Here is a 16,921-nt window from a genome sequence, read left to right on the forward strand (position 1 = left end):
CAAGCCCCTTCAGAATCTTGAACATTTCAATGAGATCACCTCTCATTCTTCTAAACTCCAGAGAACATGGGCCCAATTTACTTAGCCTCTCGCCAGAGGGCAACTCTCTCACACCCCAGAAACCAGTCCAGTGAACCTTCACTCAACTACCTCCAATACAAGCATATCCTTCCTTAAATACGGAGACCAAAATTGCACACAGTATTCCAGGTCTCAAAGCCCCATGCAATTGTAGCAAGACTTCTTTATTCTTGCACTCTGATCCCAATCTCACCCTCTCCCTTACCTCTCTGACTCTGAGTCCACACCCTCCAGTCCCACGCTACCCCACCCGCCCTCCCTCACCCCTCCACATTCTGCAGTGATTTACCGGACAGCAGTGAGGATTCACATTTACTTACGGGAGGTGAAGCAAGGTGGGATGTAGAGGAGCTGCTGCAAGAACTGGTGGACGCTGAGCTGGGATACACAGGCATCGGTACTGGAGCAGCTGTGAACAGAGGGGAAAGCGATGGGTTACTACCTGACACGAACACTTGAGACGGTCACACACCACACAGCAGTTACACATTACAATTCACAAATGTCTATCAGATTGTGGCATCAAGTATCGCAGTATAATGTTACACGCACTACTGGCTGTGGCCACCAGTCCCTTCAAATATCATTAAAAACAGATCACCCGGTCGTTATCACATCGCTGTTTGTGGGATCTTGCTGTGTGCAAATTGGCTGCTGAATTTTCCTACATTACGACAGTGACTACTTTTTAAAGGGACTCTTTTGGCTGGGAAACGTTTTGGGGCATCCCAAGGTAGTGAGAAGTGCCGTAGAAATGTGTTTATTTTCTCCTCTTTCTCTATTCCTTCTTTCCAAAAGCACCACTCTCCGACAGTGTTGTTTGTTACAGGGGGCTGACAGGTGACTGCCCAACCGCCCCCCCCCCCACCCCCCCTCCACCCTGAGCACCCGTGGGTCCTATTGTGTCTAAGTGTGATCAGCGTTCAATGTGCCTACGGAGGGGACGACAGCCAGAAGCGGGCGAACTACACACGAGGGCGATGAGGCTGGGAAACAAACTATCTGCTCGATCGAACTACAAAGGAATCTCTCTACAGCGCAGCCCGTAAGTCACTCCACACTCTCCTCCTGCTGACATAGATCAGTCTTTGTCCCTCACTTACATTTCTTCATAGAACAGCTGATGTCTAGAAACGGGTGATGAAAAAATTCACCTGTAGAAAGAAACACACTGATCAGCTTAACAAAACCGCTTGTATTGTCGCAGCTCATGGGAAGGTGCCGGAGCAAAATATAAATCAAAACTCATATTATTCTGTATCGGCTTCTTTTTAAAACTACAGCAAGATATTATTGTAGAAAGCCATGTGCGAGAGGAGCTGTTTTTCCACTTGCAAGCGGTTGGGAGCACAAAAGTTGCGTTCTGATTCTAGGACTCGGCCACTAAAGAGTTAACAAGACTGCAAACAGCCCTTCCATAAGAACAGGAGGAGGCCATTCAGCCCCTCGAATCTGGTCCACCATTCAGTTAGATCATGGCTGATCTGTACCTCATGCCCATTTCCCAGGCATTTGTTCCACAACCCACAATACCCAACAAAAATCTACCGCTTTCGGTGTCAGAAGGCTCCATCGACCCCCCAGCCTCAACAGCTTTTTGGGCAAGAGATTTCCAGATTTTTGACGACCCTTTTTGTGAAGATGTGCTTCCTGGTCTCACTCTCCAACTGCCTAGCTCTGATTTTCAGATTGTGCCCCCATGTTCTAGGCTCCCTGCCAAAGGAAATGGTTCCACTTTATTGAATTCCTGGCAAATCCTCTTATCATCTTACACAATGTCAAACTAAACAGGCATACAGGGATACATGCTTTTATTAACCAAGGCATTGAATAAGAGAGCGTGGAGGTTATGCTGGAACTGTATAAAACACTGGTTAGGCCACAGCTGGATAACCGTGTGGAGCTCTGGTCACCGCACTATTGAAAAGAGGTGATCGCTGGAAAATAAAGAGAAACACATTTTTTGTCTTGTGTCCATCAGGGAAATTCGCAAGAAAATACCAACATTAAATTGGCCTGACAAGTGCAAGACAGAGAGCTTTGACAAAAAAAGTCTCTTTATCAGCAATACTCAAGTTCTATACTACCAAAGGACTATTTGTAAAGGTGTGATTGCACTTGAGGGGGTGAAGGGGAGATTTCCAAGGATGCTGTCTGGAGGTTTTTTACTTATGAGAAAGGATTGGATAGGCTGGGGTTGTTTTGTTTGAAACAGAGGAGGCTGAGGAGAGGCCTGATATTGAAGGGCGTCAAATTGTAAGGAGTCCAGATAGAGTGGACAAGAAATACTTTTCCCCCTTTGTTAGGGGTCAATAATCAGGGGCTATAGATTTAAGGTAAGAGGTAGGAAGGTTAGAGGGGATTTGAGGGGAAATACTTTTCACCGTGAAGTATAGGGGATCTGGACGCTCTGTCTGAAAGGGCAGTAGAGGCAGAAACCCTCCATTTAAAAGGTACTTGGATATGCACTTGAAGTGCCATAACCTACACGGTTATGCACTAAGAAAAGACCCTAAGATGACTAAATTTGATTCCAGTCCAATACCAACCTAGTTAATTGCCCTCCGATATGGCCTAACGAGCCATTGAGTGGTTTCAAACCACAATGTCAACGCAAGGCGGCTGCTCAGCACAGCTTTTCAGGGCAACTAGAGACGGGCAATAAGGGCTGGTCCAGCCAGCAACACTCACGTCCTGGAAATGAGTAAGTATAAAGGAAGAAAAGAGTTGGTTCTGTATTGGTCTGGTACAGGATTTGGGTTGCTGGCTCCTTGACTGAAAAGTCTCGAATGGGTCAGACACTCATATAAAACTCGTCAGATTAATTGGGCTGTAAAAGGACTCGAGTGGTTGCAATGCCCCTTCTCTGCAGGGTTTGAGTCTCCTGACTTTAAGGAAGGATATGCTTGGCCGAGAGGGAATGCAGACCAGAGGTTCACTAGACTGACCCCTGGGTTGAGAGGGCTGTGCCCTGAGGAGAGATTGAATACAATGGGCTTGTAATCTCTGAAATTTAGAAGAATGAGAGGTGATCTCATTGAAACGTATAAAATTCCCAGTGAGTTTGACAGGGTAGATGCTGAGAGACTGTTATCCCCTGGCTGGAGAGTCGAGATCTGGGGGGGTATTGGCTCGGGATAAGGGGTCGATCGTTTGGGACTGAGATGAGGCAGAGTTTCTTCACTTGAAGGGCTGTGAATCTTTGGAATTCTCAAACCCAGGCAGCAGTAGATGCTCTGTCATTGTGTACACCACGCTCAGCGACAGATACAATCAAGGTTGAGGCTGATAAGATTTTTGGACACTTAAGGGAACCAGGGATATGGGGATGAGGCAGGAAAATGTTGTTGAGGTAGAAGATCATCCAGAGCAGCTGCGAAGGGCTGTCTGGTCAACTCCTGCTCCTATTTCTCATGTGCTTAGGTTCTACCCCAGTGAAGGTAAAGGCTGGTTACTCACTGAACTCCATACGGTCCTTGTAATTACGGAGCAGGAGTCCCAGGAGCAGGTGACGCAGGTGGCTGGATGTCTCCCTCGGAATGCTGTTGACAAAAGGATAAATCAAATGGCATGAGCTGTAAAATCAAGGCCGAGTGTTCAGTGTGAAATCTGATCCTTTTCCTGGAAGGTGAAGGCCAGTGGAGTCCACCATCTACAAGGCATAAATCAGGAGTGTGATGGAATACTCTCCACTTGCCTGGATGAGTGCAGCTCCAACAACACTCAAGAAGCTCGACACCATCCAGGACAAAGCAGCCCACTTGATTGGCACCCCATCCACAAACATTCACTCCCCCCACTACCGACGCACAGTAGCAGCAGTGTGTGTACCACCTACAGGATGCACTGCAGGAATTCACCAAGGCGCCCTCACGCCTTCCTCTCCCTCCCAGAAACATGATAGGGTCCCCCTTGTCCTCGTTTATCATCCCACCAGCCTCCGCATTCAAAGGATCATCCTCCACCATTTCCGCCAACTCCAGCATGATGCCACCACCAAACACATCTTCCCTTCACCCCCCCGGCGGCATTCCGCAGGGATCGTTCCCTCCGGGACACCCTGGTCCACTCCTCCATCACCCCCTACACCTCAACCCCCTCCCACGGCACCTTCCCATGCAACCGCAGAAGGTACAACATCTGCCCCTTTACTTCCCCTCTCCTCACCGTCCAAGGGCCCAAACACTCCTTTCAAGCGAAGCAGCATTTCACTTGCACTTCCCTCAATTTAGTCTACTGCATTCGTTGCTCCCAATGCGGTTTCCTCTACATTGGAAACACCAAATGCAGACTGGGTGACCGCTTTGTGGAACACCTTCAGTTTGTCCGCAAGCATGACCCAGACCTCCCTGTCGCTTGCCATTTCAACACTCCACCCTGCTCTCATGTCCACATGTCCGTCCTTGCCCTGCTGCAATGTTCCAGTGAAGTTCAACACAAACTGGAGGAACAGCACCTCATCTTCCGACTAGGCACTTTACAGCCTTCCGGACTGAATATTGAGTTCAACTATTTTAGATCATGAACTCTCTCCTCCATCCCCACCCCCTTTCTGATCCCCCCTTTTCTAATAATTTATAATTTTTCATATATATATTTTTCATATATATTTTTCGTTTCCCACCTATTTCCATTATTTTTAAATGTATTTCCATCCATTGTTTTATCTCTACCTTTTAGCCTATTTCGATCCCTTCCCCCCACCCCACCCCCACTGGGGCTATCTGTACCTTGCTCGTCCTGCTTTCTACCCTTAATGTCACCATTAGCACATTCCTGAGATAATATCACCACCGTCAACACCTCTTTGTCCTTTTGTCTATGACATCTTTGGCAATCTCTTCTTTGTCTCCACCTATCATTGGCCCTCTATCCAGCTCTACTTGTCCCATCCCCCTTCAACCAGCTTATATTTCACCTCATTTCTATATTTCTTAGTTCTGATGAAGAGTCATACGGACTCGAAACGTTAACTGTGTTCCTCTCCGCAGATGCTGTCAGACCTGCTGAGTTATTCCAGATATTTTTGTTTTTTTCCCTTCAACAGTACCTTCCAAACCCACGACCACTACCATCTAGAAGGACAAGGGCAGCAGATACATGGGAACACCACCACCTGGAAGTTCCCCTCCAAGTCACTCACCATCCTGACTTGGAAATATATCGCCGTTCCTTCACTGTCGCTGAGTCAAAATCCTGGAACTCCCTCCCTAACAGCACTGTGGATGTACCTACACCACATGGACTGCAGCGGTTCAAGAAGACAGCTCACCACATGGGACAGACAGCAGAGCCTGTCCATTGACTCCAAGTAATGGGACAGCATTCGGGAGCAGGGTTTCTAACTGATTTCAAAGGAACAATTTAATAGTGTAGGAGGAAAGGCTGGGGAAAATGGAACTAAACAGAGAGCTCCTTCAGAGAGCTGGCACAGGTGTGGTGTGCTGAATGGCCTTCTTCAGTAAAGCCCTATGATTCTGTCTTTTTAACCTCCCCACAACCCCCATTAACCCTGGGGCATTGAGTCCAACTGAAGCTCCCCTCCCCCATCTCAAATTATGGGACGTGGGCGTCGCTGGCTAGGCCAGCATTTATTGCTCATCCCGAATTGCCCTTGAGAAATTGAGTGGCTTGCTGGGCCATTTCCAAGGGCATTCAAGAGTCAACCACATTGCTGTGGATCTGGAGTCACATGTAGGCCCAGACCAGGCAAGGATGGCAGATTTCCTTCCCGATGGGTTTTATTGTTAATCGACAATGGTTTCATGAGACTTTTAATTCCAGGCTTTTATTGGATTCAAGTTTCACCAGCTGCTGTGGTGGGATTTGAAACCCACTCCCCAGAGCATTACCCTGGGTCTCTGGATTACTAGTCCACTGACAATACCACTATGCCATTGCCTCCCCTAACATGGCATTAGGCCACAGATACAGCCTGGCACGTCTGCTGTCCATTTGCTTAGTCACACACCGGACAGATTGTTAAACAGCTGGGGGAGGCCTGTCTGTGAGGCCGAAAGCACGTTCTCTAAATTGGCCTGCCACAATGATGCTCCCTCTCATATTACTCAAGTCCAAGGCCAGTTTCCATCCTCCCAGCAGCCTCATGTGAAATCAGGCCTCAGCCCTATGGTTTGCAAACATAAGCCTGCTTTCTGCAAGCATTGCCACGAGTCACTCAACGTGACATGGAGATGGCACACAGAGCAGCGACATCACTTCCTCCCGAGGCTGACCAGCAAAGGCAGCTGGGATTGCTCTCTGAACTTTTACCCCGGCACGTGGTTCCAAACCCCTCTGTCTGCAGGCTGTCAAGGTCCGAGCCAAAATCGAGTTCACACAGTCAACCCCTTTCTTGCCTTCACCCAACCCCTCCCCTGTCCCACCACCCCTCCTCTTCAGAGGCTGGTACTTTATAATGGGACACAGTCCTATTGGCTGACTTGTACTATTCTCAATGGCAGCCGGTGACTAGACCATAGGTCAATTGAGCCAGACAGTAGGTTTAAAAGTGCGTCTGCCGGGAGTGGGGGTGAAAAATTCAACCTGCCCAATCCCCCCCAGCCTGCCCTCAGGCTGCTTGGAGGCGCATTTAACTCACAGAGCCATTCGGGTAGCCCAAGCTGCCTCCAACCTGTAGAGGACTTCCGGTGGGGATACACAAGAGGCCAGTATTGGAGGAGCACCGTCGTTTCAGAGGGTTGTAGACCTGGAGGTGATTACAGAGATGGGGCAGGGTTGGGGGGAAGGCCATGGTAAGATTTGAAAACGATGATGAGGATTTTAAGATCGAGACGTTGCTTAACCAGGAGCCAATGTAGGTCAGGGGGCACAGGGATGATATGTGAATAGAACTAGGTGCGAGTTAAGACACCATTGCTGGGTACGCAGGAATGGAATGTTAGAGCCCCGATTATAAGGTTGCCAACTGTGATTAAATGTATTCCTGGAGGTTTCACCACATGACTTGCCCCCACGCTCCAGCCATTAGTCGGCCAACACATCCATCCTTGTGACGTACGGCCTTCCTACGCCAAATGGAAAGCAAAAAGACTCACTACCCAGTTGGATGATGCTGGACTGCCAGCCAAACAGCCTTTCCTCCCCCCGCATTTTCAATATTTTTATATCTGGTGAACAGAAATGTTCAAAGAAAATGACAAAAGAAACTTCTTTCATGTCCCGGTGATTTTTCTCCAGGGTTGCACACAACAGTGACCTGCAGATTGATCTTCAATTCCTGGAGACTCCAGGCCAATGCTGGGGGATTGGGCCTAGTTGATTACTTGCCCCAGGCACCATAACAAATCAAAAGGCAGGTCAGTAATCCCGGGAGAGGCACATATTCAATGGGGAGCAATGTTGCCAAGTCTGTTACCTCACCATCTCAGACATGCACTTGTTACATTCAGGGAAATGCTGGCTCTAGTTCCAAGTCTTCAATCTAACATGCACCAAATACTTGCAGCAATGTGTGAGCAGAGGCATCGGTAAATATAACAAACACTAGCTCATGGAAACATCTAGAAACACAAGTGGCTTACTTTGGTACTAGAGTCTTGTTTTTTTCATAGAATAGACGCAGGTTCTGTGGACTGTTGGCCTGTAACAGAAAGAGTCCATTACCTTCAATCCTTCCATCTTCATCTGACAGAAACACATAGTCCCTCGACCGCGCAACAACAACTTACATTTCTATACTACAACAATTTACATTGCGTTTAGATAGTGCCTTTTACATTGTTCAAGGTTCCACATTCTCAGGAACAAAAAGCTACCTACCCAGAGGAGCGGGTATCAGAGCAGGTGATCAAAAACTTGGTCAAAAGAGCTAGGTTTTAACGATCATCTTAAAGCAGAGAACAGGTAGGGGGACGGGGAGGTTTAGGGAGGGAATTCCAGAGCTTAGGGCCCAGGCAGGTGAAGGAGCGGCTGCCCATAGCGGAATGATGAAAATCGGGAATGCACAAGAGGTCAGAATTGGAGGAGTGCAGAGATCACGGAGAGTTCTAGGGCTGGAGGAGGTTAGAGAGACAGGGAAACAAAACATAGGCAGTTTCCATCAGGACTACCACGAGCGAGAGCTCAAATTTGGAGCAACTTCATTAAAGTGAAATTTGGTGCTGACTTACAAAACAAGCCCAGCCTTTTCAAGTGGTAACTATTCCATTTTGAAGCCAGTTCAAAAATTGAGTCCGATGTTTCTTGGGTGGTTAGTCAGGGAGCCATCATGGGATGGTCAGTGGACGGCGGGTGGATAGTGAGTGACAGTGGACGGCGGGTGGACAGTGAGTGACAGTGGACGGCAGGTGGACAGTGAGTGACAGTGGACGGCGGGTGGACAGTGAGTGACAGTGGACGGCGGGTGGACAGTGAGTGACTGTGGACGGCGGGTGGACAGTGAGTGACAGTGGACGGCGGGTGGACAGTGAGTGACAGTGGACGGCGGGTGGACAGTGAGTGACAGTGGACGGCGGGTGGACAGTGAGTGACAGTGGACGGCGGGTGGACAGTGAGTGACAGTGGACGGCGGGTGGACAGTGAGTGACAGTGGACGGCGGGTGGATAGTGAGTAAAGTTCCGGGTATGGTGTATGAGCAGTCAGTGGGTGGTCAGAAGACAGTGAGTGGATAATGAGCGGACGGTGAGAGAATGGGCCAGTGTTGGGTGAGTGCATGACGAGTGGACATTGAGCTAATGGTCAGCGGATGGTCAGAGAATGGTCCGGTGTTGGGAGAATGGACAGGGAGTGGATAACGAGCAGGCAGTGAGCGACTGTCAGAGAACGGGCCAGCGTTAGGTGAGTCGACAGTGAGTGGACAATAGGATCCTTTTACACCCATCTATCCTCTTTGTACAATTGAGGGGAGGCATTCACTTCCCACTGATCCAGATTTATCAATATACAACCTGATGACTGGATAATGGTGTTGTACAATGATCAGTGAATCAACAAGAGAATAAAAAAGATGATGGCAGCAACCATGCCACGTGAATACTGACCATGTTTGAAGGAATGTTGGAGGGATTATACTGAAAATTCCCCTGAAAATCAAAGAATTATAGAATCTAAACAGCACACAAAGAGACCATTTGGCCCATTGTGCATGTGCTGGCTCTTTGAACAGCAGGACAAATCCAACCTGGCCAATTACCACTCCATCAGTCTACTCTCGATTATCAGCAAAGTGATGGAAAGTGATGTCAACAGTGCTATCAAGCGGCACTCACAGTAACAACCCGCTCACTGACACCCAGTTTAGTTCCGCTAGGACCACTCAGCTCCTGACCTCATTACAGCCTTGGTTCAAACATGGACAAATGAACTGAACTCTCGAGGTGAGGTGAGAGTGACTGCCCTTGACATCAAGGCAGCATTTGACCGAGTGTGGCATCAAGGAGCCCGAACAAAATTTAAGTCAATGAGAACCAGGGGGAAAACTCTCCGCTGGTTGGAGTCATACCTAGCACAAAGGAAGATGGTTGTGGTTGTTGGAGGTCAATCATCTCCGTTCCAGGATATCACTGCAGGGGTTCCTCAGGGTAGTGTCCTCGGCCCAACCATCTTCAGCTGCTTCATTAATGATCTTCCTTCCATCATAAGGTCAGAAGTGGGGATGTTCGCTGATGATTGCACAATGTTCAGCACCATCTGCGACTCCTCAGATACTGAAGCAGTCCATGTCCAAATGCAGCAAGATCTGGACAATATCCAGGCTTGGGCTGACAAGTGGCAAGTAACATTCGCGCCACACAAGTGCCAGGCAATGACCATCTCCAACAAGAGAGAATCTAACCATCGCCCCTTGATGTTCAATGGCATTACCATCACTGAATCCCCCACTATCAACATCCTGGGGGTTACCATTGACCAGAATTATATGGGCTAGCCGTATAAATACTGTGGCTACAAGAGCAGGTCAGAGGCTAGGAATCCAGTGGCAAGTAACTCACCTCCTGTCTCCCCAGAGCCTGTCAACCATCTACAAGGCACAAGTCAGGAGAGTCAGGAATACTCTCCACTTGCCTGGATGAGTGCAGCTCCCACAACACTCAGGAAACTTAACACCATCCAGGATAAAGCAGCCCGCTTGATTGGTACCCCATCCACCACCTTAAACATTCACTCCACCCACCACCGATGCACAGTGGCAGCAGTGTGTATCATTTACAAGATGCACTGCGGCAACTCACCAATGCTCCTCTGACAGCACCTTCCAAAGCCATGATCTCTACCACCTTGAAGGACAAGGGCAGCAGACACGTGGGAACACCACCACCTGGACATTCTCCTCCAAGTCACTCACCATCCTGACTTGGAAATATATCGCCGTTCCTTCACTGTCGGTGGGTCAAAATCCTGGAACTCCCTTCCTAACAGCACTGTGGGTGTATCTATAATGCATTGACTGAAAATTTACGTGCAAGTTCCCAGAAACAGCAATGAGATAAATGACCAGGTAACCGTTTTTTTAATGCTATTAGTTGAGGAATATTGACTGAGACAATGGTGAAAAATCTTCCACTTATCTTTGAAATGGTCGAGGGATCTTTCTCATTCGCCCAAGACAGTAGGCGAGGCCTCGGTTTAAGGTCTCATTTGAAAGACAGCACCTCTGACAGTGCAGCACTCCCACAGTACTGCACTGGGAGTGTCAGCCGAGATTTTGTGCGCAAACCTCAGAAATGGGACTTGAACCCATGACCTTTCTGATGGTCATTAGCTGTGAGGCGTTCTCTCTAATGTGGCTCTTCCCTAGCTTTCTGATTCCACGTACTCTTTTTTATTCATTTACGGGATATGGGCGTCGCTGGCTGGGCCAGCGTTTATTGCCCATCCCCAATTGCCCTCAAGAAGGTGGTGGTGAGCTGCCTTCTTGAACCGCTGCAGTCCATGTGGTGTAGGTACACCCACAGTGCTGTTAGGGAGGGAGTTCCAGGATTTTGACCCAGTGACAGTGAAGGAACGGCCGATATATTTTCAAGTCAGATTGGTGAGTGACTTGGAGAGGAACTTCAAGATGGTGGTGATCCCATGTGTCTGCTGCCCTTGTCCTTCTAGATGGTAGTGAAGTGGGTTTGGAAGGTGCCACGGAGCCTTGGTGATTTTCTGCAGTGCATCTTGTAGATGGTACACACTGCTGCCTTTGTGCATCAATGGTGGAGGTTGAATGTTTGTGGATATCGTGCCAATCAAGCAGGCTGCTTTTTTCCTGGACAGTGTCAAGCTTATTCAGTGTTGTGAGAGCTTCACTCATCCAGGCAAGAGAAGAGTATTCCATCACTCCTGACTTGTGCCTTGTAGATGGTGGACAGGCTTTGGGGAGTCGGGATGTGATTTACTCTCTGCAGAATTCCCAGCCTCTGACCTGCTCTTTTAGCTAGAGTATTTATATGGCTAGTCCAGTTCAGTTTCTGGTCAATGGTAGCCCCAGGATGTTGATAGTGGGGGATTCAGTGATGGTAATACCATTGATCATCAAGGGGCAATGGTTAGATTTTCTCTTGTTGGAGATGGTCATTGAGTGGCAGTTGTGTGGCGCGAATGTTACTTGCCACTTGTCAGCCCAAGCCTGGATATTGTCCGGGTCTTGCTGCATTTGGACATGGGCTGCTTCAGTATCTGAGGAGTCGTGAATGGTGCTGAACATTGTGCAATCAGCGAACATCCCCACTTCTGACCTAATGATGGAAGGAAGGTCGTTGATGAAACCCAAGCCTAGATTTTTGCTCAGGTCTTGCTGCATTTAGACATGGACCTGAAAGGACCCAGCCACTAACTGCCTAAGAACACATCTTTGCTGTAAAACGATTTTGACCCTGTGAGGTGTAAGTGTCGTTTTTGTTAAATGGTTAGAATGAACATTAGCTGCAGGAACGCTAACCCATTGAACTGTATTCTGGTTTGCAGTCCTCAACAGTCCAGGAGGTCAGAGGACTGAATCATTCTAATCGAGTCACACCATTGTTTTAGCATAAAAGAGAAATTAAACAAATTTCCGCTCATTAATTGTGAACAAGAGCAATCATTTAATTTCCTCGCTCCTCTTGTACAGGCACAAGCTAATTGCATCACTATTAACTTGAAAAAAATCACTGCTGTCTCCCTCCTACATCATTGAGATAATGCATAACAATGGTCTGAATGGAACATCATTAGCAGGCAATGAGCAATTTCCCTGAAGAGCGGTTTCAGTGATCACTAAGATAAAAGCAAAATACTGCGGATGCTGGAAATCTAGAACAAAAATACCTGGAAAAACTCTGCAGGTCTGGCAGCATCTGCGGAGAGGAACACAGTTAACGTTTCGAGTCCGAATGACTCTTCATCAGAACTAAGGAAAAATAGAAAAGAGGTGAAACATAAGCTGGTTTAAGGGGGGGTGGTGGGACAGGTAGAGCTGGATAAAGGGCCAGTGATAGGTGGAGATAACCAAAAGATGTCACAGACAAAAGGACAAAGAGGTGTTGATGGTGGTGATATTAGCTAAGAAATGTGCTAATGGGGACATTAAGGGTAGAAAGCAGGACGAGCAAGGGACAGATAGCCCTAGTGGGGGTGGGGTGGGGAGGATCGAAATAGGCTAAAAGGTAGAGATAAAACAATGGATGGAAATACATTTAAAAATAATGGAAATAGGCGGGAAAAGAAAAATATATATAAATTATTGGAACAAGGGGAATCGGAAAGGGGATGGGGATGGAGGAGAGAGCTCATGATCTAAAGTTGTTGAACTCAATATTCAGCCCGGAAGGCTGTAAAGTGCCTAGTCGGAAGGTGAGGTGCTGTTCCTCCAGTTTGCGTTGAGCTTCACTGGAACAATGCAGCAAGCCAAGGACAGACATGTGGGCATGAGAGCAGGGTGGAGTGTTGAAATGGCAAGCGACAGGGAGGTCTGGGTAATGCGTGCGGACAGACCGAAGGTGTTTCGCAAAGCGGTCACCCACTCTGCGTTTGGTCTCTCCAATGTAGAGGAAATCGCATTGGGAGCAACAAATGCAATAGACTAAATTGAGGGAAGTGCAAGTGAAATGCTGCTTCACTTGAAAGGAGTGTTTGGGCCCCTTTACTTCCCCCCTCCTCACCGTCCAAGGGCCCAAACACTCCTTTCAAGTGAAGCAGCATTTCACTTGCACTTCCCTCAATTTAGTCTACTGCATTCGTTGCTCCCAATGCGATTTCCTCTACATTGGAGAGACCAAATGCAGACTGGGCGACTGCTTTGCGGAACACCTTCGGTCTGTCCGCAAGCATGACCCAGACCTCCCTGTCGCTTGCCATTTCAACACTCCGCCCTGCTCTCATGCCCACATGTCCGTCCTTGGCCTGCTGCATTGTTCCAGTGAAGCTCAACGCAAACTGGAGGAACAGCACCTCATCTTCCAACTAGGCATTTTACAGCCTTCCAGACTGAATATTGAGTTCAACAACTTTAGATCATGAACTCTCTCCTCCATCCCCACCCCCTTTCCGATCCCCCTTGTTCCAATAATTTATATATTTTTCTTTTTCCACCTATTTCCATTATTTTTAAATGTATTTCCATCCATTGTTTTATCTCTACCCTTTAGCCTATTTCGATCCCTTCCCCCCACCCCACCCCCACTAGGGCTATCTGTCCCTTGCTCATCCTGCTTTCTACCTTTAATGTCACCTATTATCACGTTCCTTAGATAATATCACCACCGTCAACACCTCTTTGTCCTTTTGTCTATGACATCTTTTGGTTATCTCCACCTAACCCTGGCCCTCTATCCAGCTCTACCTGTCTCCCACCACCCCCCCCCCACCCCACCTTAAACCAGCTTATATTTCACCCCTTTCCCATTTTTCCTTAGTTCTGATGAAGAGTCATACGGACTCGAAACGTTAACTGTGTTCCTCTCCGCAGATGCTGCCAGACCTGCTGAGTTTTTCCAGGTATTTTTGAATTTGTTCAGTGATCACTGGATAGTTAACAGCATCTCTCCCCCTCCCTCCCCCCTCCGCTTCCTTGATAGATAAACAATAATTCAAGTTTTCTGAAGAAAACCTTGGGGGCAACAATCTAACTGCAGTTAACTCCATCTTCACTGTGCATCTGGAGTACAGATATCCTGAGCTGGATTTTCCCTCTGGGGGTGTCAGACAGAGGTCGGGACTGTTACAGGCTGCTGAACCCGCCCCGGGGGGAGAGAAATCACTTAATGGCATTTTCACAGGGAACGGTCTCCTATCCATTTAAGGAGAGCGGGCTGCCACCAGGTGGACTCTCAGAGCTGGAAGGCCAATGAAAGGCCCAGCAGCTTGCGCGAAGCAGTAGCCTGCTGTAAAGGGTAAGTAGCAGAGAGGCCGCTTCAGCATAAAGGCACCCGCCCATTCACCAACTCTTTAAAAAAAAAATTTAATTGGCCAGGACACCACTGTGCAGGGGTGGGGGTGTGGAATTCTTTTATAGGGGGCTTTTAGCTGCACCTGCACTCGAGCAGGAAGGGGAGGGCCTCTAGGCTGGTCTGGAGTGCTGGCCATCCCAGTTGGTCAATATAAGACCATAAGACAGAAGTAGGCCATTCAGTCCATCGAGTCTGCTCCACCATTCAATGAGATCATGGCTGATTTGATAATCCTCAACTCCACTTTCCTGCCTCTTCCCCCGTAACCCTTGATTCCCTTACTGATTAAAAATCTTGTCTATCTCAGCCTTGGAAAATCAGATCATTGGGTCATTATTCCGTTGCTGCTTGTGGGAGCTTGCTGTGCTCAAATTGGAGGCTGTGTTTTAACATTACAGCAGTGACTGTGCTTCACGAAGCACTTTATTGGCTGTAAAGTGCTTTGGGATGTCCCGGGGCTGCGTAAGTCTGTCCTTCTCACACAGGCTGGGGAATGGATAAAGAAAGAACACGTATTTTTATTGTCTATTTCATAACCTCAGGAGGTCTTTCGTAAGGTGGGAAGTAGAAGAGGCAGGTCAACGCTTTCCGGTGCTTGAGGCTTTGAAGGGTTACAGGTGTCAGCCTAGCCACATGTATCCAGCAGCACGAGGTAGGCGATGAAGACTGCTTACCTGGAAAGGGGCTTTGCCAGTCAGGCACTGGTACACAATAGTCCCAATACTCCACAGGTCGGCCTTGGCATCATAATGCTGGGACATGATAACTTCCGGAGCCTGGTGACAGACGGCCAGAGAGAAGTTAGAATCGTGGCTTCATCAAAAACAAAAACACTGAACGTTTCAATTTCTCCAGAAAAAAATCTCTCAAATTCAAATACTGAGTCTGCACAATTTTTTCTGTGGAGAAGTGATGCGGAAAAGCAGACTTAGTCCAGGCCTATTTATCAAATGGTATCAATCCCACATTGAAAGGGAAAATAGGAACATGAGGTTCGCTATTCAGGCCCCTCGAACCTGCTCTGTCACTGAATTAGATCATGGCTCAACTGTACCTCAACCCCATTTATCCGCCTCTGCTTCATATCCCTTGCTACCCTTACCCAACAACAACCTACTTGATCTCAGGTCTTGAAAACTCTCAGCACATCCCAAAGTTGATGAGTCAAAATCCTGGAACTCCCTCCCCTAACAGCACTGTGGGTGTACCCACACCACGGGGACTGCAGCGGTTCAAGAAGGCAGCTCACCACCACCTTCTCAAGGGCAATTGGAGATGGGCAATAAATGCTGGCCTAGTCAGCAAAACCCACATCCCGTGAAAAAATAAATCTATATTTTTTACAAAGTCCTTTACAGCCAATGCAGTCATTTTATTTTTGAGGTGTAATGACTGTTGTGTTGTGAAAAATGCAGCAGCGAGCTTGCACACAGCAAGATCCCACAAACAGCAACATGATGCAGCCACTGCCTTTGGGTCTTGCTTAGTAAGCACAGCTTCACTAGAATGCTACTGGAGCTTAAGGGGTTAAATTTTGAGGACTTACCATATTAATTTGGATTGTCTTCCCTTGAATTTAGAAAGTTGAGGGAATGATCTAATCGAGGTGTTTATAGGGCGGATGGAGAGAAACTATTTCCCCTGATGGAGGAAAGAGAAACGAGGGGACATCATTTAAAATGAGAGCCAGGTTATTCTGGAGGGAAATCGGGAAGCACTTCTTCACACAACTGGGTAGTTTGAAACTGTCTCCCCGCAAGGTGTCTGTCTGTGGGATCTTGCTGTGTGCAAATTGGCTGCTGTGTTCTCCACATTACAACAGTCATTACAGCTTAAAATTACAAGTATTACATCGGCTGGATAGGGCCTTTTTTTAACATCTTTATTCTTTCACAGGATGTGGGTGTTGCTGACTAGGGCAGCATTTATTGGCCGTCCCCAATTGCCCCTTGAGAAGGTGGTGGGTGAGCTGCCTTCTTGAACCGCTGCAGTCCCTGTGGTGGAGGGACACCCACAGCGCTGTTAGGGAGGGAGTCCCAGGATTTTGTCCCAGTGACTCTGGGACGTGATGAGATCAATGAAAAGCAGTATATCAGTGTGAATGCTTTAAGGTTGAACAGCTGAGAAGGGTGGTGGGGGTGGCGGAGAGGGAGGGGGGCCTGGTAACCAGGACCTCAGAGATGCACGCAATGTCCTGTTGCTTTCCTCTTGCAAAAAGTTTTTGTTTCTAATCTGTGGTTTCTGTGGTAAAATTCTAACCTTAGAAGGTAAACAAACCCAGTTGATGTTTGACTAATGATTCATAACAACCTGTTATAGGATCTGAGCAAGAGTTACATCAGCTAACAGACTAATACATGAATCACTGGCTTGGAAAAGTTAAGTCTATTCACTTTCCATGCAGTTGCTCTACTGCTCCAGTAAAGACAAAGTTGCATCAGAAACCTTGGCCTTTGTTTTTATTCAT

The 16,921-nt window shown here is 47.8% G+C and overlaps 1 protein-coding gene across 4 annotated transcripts in view; it reads right to left on the reverse strand.

The window, feature by feature from the left end:
- The window catches only part of ulk1b (unc-51 like autophagy activating kinase 1), a 104,491-nt gene that overhangs the window by 48,366 nt on the left and 39,204 nt on the right, over positions 1–16,921 (reverse strand). For all 4 annotated transcript variants that reach the window (XM_078554532.1, XM_078554531.1, XM_078554530.1 and 1 more), the window contains exons 8-12: positions 15,129–15,230; positions 7,626–7,684; positions 3,541–3,623; positions 1,185–1,235; positions 402–490 (exon numbers count right to left, since the gene is read on the reverse strand). In XM_078554532.1, the coding sequence (XP_078410658.1) occupies positions 402–490; positions 1,185–1,235; positions 3,541–3,623; positions 7,626–7,684; positions 15,129–15,230 (384 nt within the window). The remainder of the gene's footprint in view (positions 1–401; positions 491–1,184; positions 1,236–3,540; positions 3,624–7,625; positions 7,685–15,128; positions 15,231–16,921) is intronic.

Source organism: Cetorhinus maximus, chromosome 12, assembly GCF_964194155.1.
Source record: "Cetorhinus maximus chromosome 12, sCetMax3.hap1.1, whole genome shotgun sequence".
Taxonomy (NCBI): Eukaryota; Metazoa; Chordata; class Chondrichthyes; order Lamniformes; family Cetorhinidae; genus Cetorhinus; species Cetorhinus maximus.